Source organism: Astyanax mexicanus, chromosome 8 (genome assembly GCF_023375975.1).
Source record: "Astyanax mexicanus isolate ESR-SI-001 chromosome 8, AstMex3_surface, whole genome shotgun sequence".
Lineage (NCBI taxonomy): Eukaryota > Metazoa > Chordata > Actinopteri > Characiformes > Acestrorhamphidae > Astyanax > Astyanax mexicanus.
Window position 1 is genome coordinate 42347097 of NC_064415.1, and position 8577 is coordinate 42355673.

At 36.8% G+C, this 8577-nt stretch overlaps 1 pseudogene and 1 gene segment (V, D, J or C); both read right to left on the reverse strand.

Annotated features, from left to right (window-relative positions):
• LOC103022687 (uncharacterized) overlaps positions 1 to 5757 on the reverse strand; it is a 28960-nt pseudogene extending 23203 nt beyond the window's left edge.
• Positions 5758 to 6809: 1052 nt separating this feature from the next.
• Positions 6810 to 7380, reverse strand: LOC111194236 (T cell receptor gamma variable 3-like). The segment is given in 2 exon segments: positions 6810 to 7165; positions 7285 to 7380. Coding segments are annotated over 2 exon segments (402 nt in total).
• Positions 7381 to 8577: the final 1197 nt, after the last annotated feature.

The following is an 8577-nucleotide window of genomic DNA, read 5'->3' on the forward strand; positions in this document are numbered from 1 at the left end:
TTCACCCTACATAACTTGCTTTAACACGGTAAACGCACAGGCTACAGGCCGTGAATGTGATGTGAAAAACGGTCTAATCTAAACGAGAGGTGATACTTTGAAGAATCTTAAATATAAAACATATTCTGGTTCGTTTAACACTTTTTTTGTTAACTAAATAAATCCATATGTTTTTTTTCATAGTTTAGATGACTTTAGTTTTAGTCTAAAATGCGGACAATTTTTAAATAATGAAAAACTGCTGAATTTAATGTGTGTCCCAACATTTAACTGTTACTGTATGTTATACGTTTCTGCTTATGTTGTGCAGAAATTCCAAAATTCCACGTTAAACCAAACCTGGATACCTGAACATTCAGAATATCCAGACTTAATATTTAAAGCACCTAAAACATATCTCCTGTGTGTGGCTGCAGCAGCATTTGAAGTGGAATGGTAAATTTGTATAATCTAATTTGTATATGTGTGTGGTTTTCTGAAGGCAATAAAGTGTATTTAAGAAAACTAGATAGCAGCTACTTACACACAGTGCTGCGGCTTGTGCATGTGGTGCTAACTTAATGAAGATGTAAGCCATATGACAAGTAATATTAGTGAGGCAGAAAGGTGAGAGGAATGGCAAATAACATTGAATGGTATGGTTCACTTTAGGGGTGTGTGAAATCCCTAAAGGCATGGATACTGTACATTTATTTAATATTTAACCTTATAGGTAAGAAATACAGTGCCTTGCAAAAGTATTTTGCCCCCTTGAACTTTTCAACCTTTTGCCACATTTCAGGCTTTTAAACATAAAGATATATAATTTTATTTTTTTTGTGAAGAATCAACAACAAGTGTATCAAGATACAATCGTAAAGTGGAATGAAATTTATTGGATATTCTTAACTTTTTTTTGAAATAAAAAACTGAAAGGTTTATCATTATCCCCTCTCCCTTTGCATTAATACTTTGTAGCTCCACCTTTTGCTGTGATTACAGTTTTGCACATCGAGAGACTGAAATTTTTGCCCATTCTTTCTTCCAAAACAGCTGGAGCTCAGTGAGGTTGGATGGAGAGCGTCAGTTTGTGAGCAGCAGTTTCAGCTCTTTCCACAGATTCTCCATTGGATTCAGGTCTGGACTTTGACTTGGCCATTCAAACACCTGCATACATTTATTTGTGAATCGTTCCATTTTAGATTTTGCTTTATGTTTTGGATCATTGTCTTGTTGGAAGACAAATCTCCGTCCCAGTATCAGGTCTTTTGCAGACTCCAACAGGTTTTCTTCCACAATTCTCCTGTATTTGTCTCCATCCACCTTCCCATTAATTTAAACCATCTTCCCAAATCCGTCCCTGCTGAAGAAAAGCAGGCCCAAACTATGATGCTGCCACCACCATGTTTCAGAATGGGGATGGTGTGTTCAGGGTGATGAGCTGTGTTGCTTTTATGCCAAACATCATGTTTGTGGATCATTCAGAAATCCATGCATAATTAATCCCATGCATAATTGAAACCCTGCATATCTGCCAGAGTCACTTGTCTTCACATATGGACAATTCTAGCCTGATGCTGCCACCCATTACCACCCACTGAGCTGATAACTTTGAGCAGTACTGCCTTCTATGATGTATTCACATTACACAGGTGACATTGTGGATCAAGGAAACTGTGCATCTCAAAACTAGACTAAATTTTCCATCCGCCCGACATCCACTTTTAGGCCTCACTCAAACGTTCACAATTTCCAGTGTCTAGCTGATTTAAGGTATTGATGAGAGAATGAAATGTATGTGATTCTGTTGCATAACTTTTAGGTTGCACACTGGCAGTTATTGTACAGGATGTGAACAGTTTTTGTCGCTGTGGCTGCCTGAGACCCAGTGCCAGCAGGCACAGTAATAAACTCCAGCATGGTTGAGCTTCACTGCGCCTAATTTCAGAGTATACGAATCACCCGCACCACTCTTCTCTAGAGTCACAGAGAAGTCTTTTGCTTCAGGATAGTTGGGATCATGCACAGTGCTCGTGGCTTGTTCATTAACGTACAGAATCCTTTTCAGAGCTTCTCCATCTTTCTGATGGTACCAGTGGACGTACTCATCACTGGCTAGTCCAGTCACTTTACAGTTTATGTAAACTGTCTTGCCCAGAGGTTTTGTCCAGGAGAGCTGAGTTTGTTCCACCGTCAGTCCCAGAACTCCCACTGTAATCAATAATAAATATCACACTGTAAATAAACCATTCTAATACAATTTTATTTATAAATGTTTACTTCTGAATCCAAATGGCTGACAATAAAATGCTACTTACCTGCAGTCAGTGAGAAGAGAACAGTGAACACAGCTATATTCATCTTTTTTTCAGTTGAGAAAAAGTTATTTCTTCATAAAATGCTCTCACCTGCACCTCAACCACCTCCACTTTGTTTGCGTGAACACAGCAGTGTTATCAGTTTTGTCTCTGTGATGTCATTTCCTGCGTTAAAGTCAGCATCTGGTTCTTCTCAGACCGTCTCTGCAATATGCAATAGTAATTAAAATGAATACAATTCTGCCTTATTATCTAAAATAAAAGAACAGATATTAAATTAATTCTTAAAGTTAGCGTGAACTTTATTTTTTTCTTAATAAATTCATGTTAGGTTAGACTAAAGGAAAAATTACAACCATGCCCACTGGTGGCATATTTAAAAGCTAAATTCGAATGCTCTTTATTTAGCATTTTATACACTGCACTGTTCTAGATAAAGTTCTAATTTCTCTTTAAATAAACATTCCCTTTCCTTAAGTACTAAAAGCATTCACAGTAAACTTAGAAAGAAAGGTTGTGATATAATTTTTAAAATATTAATAAATACTGTAGTTTCATATTGCCCAGCCCTAATTTCTTTAGGTAACACTTTACTTGGATGGTCCATTTGATGGCCTCTTTGATGCTCAACTGACATTCAACTAACATTCAACTACATGTCTATTAAATGCAAATTAACTAAAAGGTGAAAGTAAATGATTCTCTATTGAATATAAGCGTACATTCAACTCTAATCAAAACGCTTATCTTAATATTTTAGGATTGGGTTTAGGGTTAGATTTTAAGTTTAGGTTAAGGTTAGGGTTAGGTGTAGGGTTTGATTTTAGGGTTGATTAAGGGTTAAGGTTAGGGTTAGGTGTAGGGTTAGATTTTATGGTTGATTAAGGGTTAAGGTTAGGGTTGGGTGTAGGGTTTGATTTTAGGGTTGATTAAGGGTTGAGGTTAGGGTTAGGTGTAGGGTTTGAGTTTATGGTTGATTAAGGGTTAAGGTTAGGGTTAGGTGTAGGGTTAGATTTTATGGTTGATTAAGGGTTAAGGTTAGGGTTGGGTGTAGGGTTTGATTTTAGGGTTGATTAAGGGTTAAGGTTAGGGTTAGGTGTAGGGTTAGATTTTATGGTTGATTAAGGGTTAAGGTTAGGGTTGGGTGTAGGGTTTGATTTTAGGTTTGATTAAGGGTTGAGGTTAGGGTTAGGTGTAGGGTTTGATTTTATGGTTGATTAAGGGTTAAGGTTAGGGTTAGGTGTAGGGTTAGATTTTATGGTTGATTAAGGGTTAAGGTTAGGTTTGGGTGTAGGGTTTGATTTTAGGGTTGATTAAGGGTTGAGGTTAGGGTTAGGTGTAGGGTTTGATTTTATGGTTGATTAAGGGTTAAGGTTAGGGTTAGATGTAGGGTTAGATTTTATGGTTGATTAAGGGTTAAGGAGAAGGTTGATTAAGGGTTAAACCTATAGTTATTTACACAAGTTAGCTAACGCAGTAAGCTCTTTAGATGACAGTGTTGGCTCTGCTGCAGCCCAGCTTTTGCTCTGTCTGGGTGCGTTCCCGAGCCAAGGTGGGCGAGGCCATGAACTCATGGGTTGATGTAGACACAGTGCTTTTCCTGATCGACTTGTAGACAGACAGTAGAGGTTAAGGAACAGTTTCATGTGCAGCATCATATACAACTCAGAGATATCTATAGTATTTCACAAAGAACAAAAAAAAGTGGATTTCAGCAAAAGGAGACCTTACAATCATTGGCCTGATGATGGTGCTATAGCAAAGTCTTATACATTTTGATCAATAGCTTCTGAACTATAAGGCATATTCTCAACATAAAAAAATACCCTTATTCTTTGGGTCGGGCCATATAATTTTGCAATTTGGACTAGGAAGCTTTGCCCTTTTAGATTTTTTACTCATTTTCATAATATGCAAAACTTGTAATTTAGTTTTACTTTTAAAAGTAAAAGCATAAAAAAACACAGAGTGATATGTTGGGCAACAGACAAGATGACCAAATATGTATCTTCACAGACTACTTAAGCAATAGAACACAAGAGGGAGTGTGTTATCGCGAATAACATCACGGCCGTGATTTGGTCGTAGGCACGAGCCAAAGGTAGCTATGGGTGTAGCTTAATTAGTGTATTTGCTTTAGCTTAGCATTAGCTTAGCCTAGCCTGGCTGTTCACCGTTCCAGCTATCAGACTGCTATCATCGCGATTAGAACACTTCTCAACCAATCAGATTGTGAGATCAGAACTAACTGTTGCATAATTTAGAAATATACAACAGTTTAAAGCTGGAAGACTGAGGTCGGAATCAAAAGGAATACAACACTGGAGATCCTCATCTGTGCGCTGAAAAGAAAATATTTTTTATCAAAACAATTTTTAATAGTTAATTAAGCATTTGACAGCAGGACAGCTACTTTCAACAGTTTAAGTTTAATAATCACTGCTCAAACATTAACAAACCATGGTGTCCAATGTTACCCATCATTTCCTTATGAATAAGGCTCAGTTTAAAGTTGTAGGTTTTGAAACCTATTTGTAGTATTTTTTTTATTGATGCATATTATGACCCATTATAGGTTTATTTTTTTATGTTTTATTTAAATGATTTGGTATGCTTCAGGACTGTTAGACTGCTGCGCACAGTTACTAGCTACTGGTGTTTTTTTTATTTCAGTCATTTTATTAAAAGATAAAAGTTTGCAGATAAATGTGAACCTCATAATTATAAAACACTGAATAGGATCAGAAAGAGCAAAATATAGACATTTAAATTAGTACATATGTAATGATTAGAGAAGAAAACTTTGTGATTGTGTTGTGTAACTTTCAGAGTTACAGTAGTTATTGTACAGGATGTGAGCAGTTTATCTCACTGTGGCTGCCATCATAGACCCAGCAGGCACAGTAATACACTCCAGCATGGTTGAGCTTCACTGCGCCTAATTTCAGAGTATACGTATCACCCGCACCACTCTTCTCTAGAGTCACAGAGAAGTCTTTTGCTTCAGGATAGTTGGGATCATGCACAGTGCTTGTGGCTTGTTTATTAACATACAGAATCCTTTTCAGAGCTTCTCCATCTTTCTGATGATACCAGTGGACGTAGTTATTGCTGGCTAGATCAGTCACTTTACAGTTTAAGTAAACAGTTTTGTACTGTTCTTTTGTCTTGTCAAGAGGTTTTGTCCAGGAGAGCTGAGTTTGTTCCACCGTCAGTCCAAGAACTCCCACTGTAATCAACATTAAATATTACACTGTAAATAAACTATTCTGATACAATTGTAATGTTAATTTTTCCATCCATAATATTTTACTGACACTGAAATGCTCCTTACCTGCAGTCAGTGAGAAAAGAACAGCGTACACAGCTATATTCATCTTTCATTCAGTTGAGAAAAAGTGATTTCTTCATGAAATGCTCTCACCTGCACCTCAACCACCTCCACCCTGTTTGCGTGAACGCAGCAGTGTTATCAGTTATGAGTCTGTGATGTCATTTCCTGGGTTACAGTCAGCATCTGGTTCTCCTCCTCAGATGGTCTCTTCACTCTGTGATAGTTATTAATGGTTAACAATGAAGAAAATACAAGAAAAGATGTTAAATTCGATATAATAGAATACACCAACTGTGAACTTTTAATGTGTTGGTTCTCTTTAGCGGTGGGTGACATTAATGTACATAGTATCATAAATATAGCATCACAATAGTTTTTGATGTCAAATAAGATGGAATACACGTAGTGGACGCAGCACAAAGGGTAACGCCAATGAGCTACTGCATCATCTGGGAGACTGGTGTTCAATACCTGGTCTGTAGTCCTAACACTACATTGACCCACCTGTATGATAGGAATAACCTTGTAGGTCACTCTTCATAAAAAACATCAGTTAAATGCCATAAATGTAAACAGGACTCTCCAGAAGGTGTATTTAACAAAAATGTTAGCATGTGCCAGAGACTCTAGGATTCTTCCTCACCTCATACTTTTGTAACCCTTCAGCTTCATGTAAGTCAACGATTATTGATTGTAGGTCTTCTGAGAGCTCTTTTGTGCGAGGCATGATTCACATTAAGCAATGCTTCTTAAGAACAGCAAACTCAAAACTGGTTTTATAGGGTAGGGCAGCTTTAACCAACACATCCAATCTCATCACACTGATTGGACTCCAGGTTGTCTAACTCCTGGCTCCAATTAGCTCTTAGAAAAGTCTTTAGCCTAGGGGTTCACATACTTTTTCCACCATCACTGTGAATATTAACATGCTGTGTTCAATAAAACCATGCAAACATATTTTTTTGTATGGTATTAGTTTAAGCAGACTGTGTTTGTCTATTGTTGTGACTTGATTAAGATCAGAACACATTGAATGACCAATTTATGCAGAAATTATGCAGTATAATCCCAAAGGGTTCACATACTTTTTCTTGCAACTGTAGATATAGTTATTAAAGATTTAAATGTGTGATTGTGCTGTGAAACTTTTAGGTTGAACACTGGCAGAGTTACAGTAGTTATTGTACAGGATGTGAGCAGTTTTTCTCACTGTGGCTGCTCGTCCAGACAGCGCAGTAATAAACTCCAGCATGGGTGAACTTCACTGAGCCCACCTTCAGAACGTAATTATCACCCTTCTCTAGAGTCACAGAGAAGTCTTTTGCTTCAGGATGGTTGGGATCATGCACAGTGCTTGTGGCTTGTTTATTAACGTACAGAATTCTTTTCAGAGCTTCTCCATCTTTCTGTTGGTACCAGTGGACGTAGTTATTGCTGGCTAGATCAGTCACTTTACAGTTTAAGTAAACAGTTTTGTACTGTTGTTTTGTCCAGGAGAGTTCTTGTTGCTCCACTGTCAGTCCCAGAACTCCCACTGTAATCAATATCACACTGTAAATTAATAATTGTAACTTTTCTAGTCTTTTGTCTAGACATTTTCAAAATTGTTACTTTTTAACATAAATGACTGACTGACATTGATGTAGATCTTACCTGTGATCAGTGAGAAGAAAACAGCGTACTGTGCAGCTTTATTCATCGTTCATTTAGTTAAGATAAGAAGTCAAGGCTTTATTAACTGCTCTCATCTGCAGCTTAACCTTAAGTGTTGGCCTGAAGACAGCAGTGTTATCAGTTGTCTTACCACACTGATGTCACTTCCTGAATTTAATAGTCAGCATCTGGACCTTCTGAGAGTCTCTCCTCACTGTGCACTTAAATTATAATGCAGAGAAGAAGAAGATTAAAAACATTAACAGTAAAACATTAAATACTAAATTGGTTCTTAAATGTACCATAATATTTTATTTTGTCAGTCCCAGTTCTTTTTATTTATTTTCATTTTATTTAACTTTTATTATAATTTTTTTCAAATCCACAATCAAATCAGAAAGTTGTTTATCTTCTCCACAGATTTATTATACAAAAACGTTCAGTATATTTTTGTCACAATATTTTACACAAAACAAGCTACAATGACAAAATAAAAACGTGTGCTAATTTATTAAAAATCAAAGTGTAAAAAATCATAGGCAGACAAGTTATTAGGCTGAGGGTGTGTGTATATATGTAACCCCTAAATTATTTTTTTTGTAATTTTTGCTAAAATATGGCAAACAATACTGTACCATAATACTGAGCACATAACAAGAGTATTGATTTCACCTTTTCACCTTACTATATATGCCCCTGCACTTTATTCACTAGTTGCCGAGTATTAGATTGGTTCTGTCCATCTTTAGAAAGCATTTATCTTGAGAGCATGACTATTTTTGTATATTTGACCACGATTTTGCTTTGCCTTCCTAAACTGTCCTGCCGCTGCAATGTTTTTGACCTAGACTGCCTCAACATTCTTAGTGTTTATTTCCTTTTGTATTGGCCTTTTTATTGTGTGCGTGTCTTATCTCTGCCTGGCCCTGACATACAGATATTTGTATACTGACATACAGTTAATTGTCATTTTATGTCATTGCAGCCATTTGCTAAAATTAAAAAAAGTTCCATTTAATTTCTTGTTAATGTACATTTAGCACCCCATCTTGACAGCAAATTTATTAAAAAAGACATACTGGTCATAAGTGTTCAGACCCTTTGCTCAGTATTGAGTAGAAGCACTTTTTTGAGCTAGTACAGCCATGAGTCTTTTTAGGAATGATGCAACAAGTTTTTCACACCTGGATTTGGGGATCCTCTGCCTTTCTTCCTTGCAGATCCTTTCTGTTTCCATCAGGTTGGATGGTGAACGTTGGTCGACAGCCATTTTCAGGTCTCTCCAGAGATGCC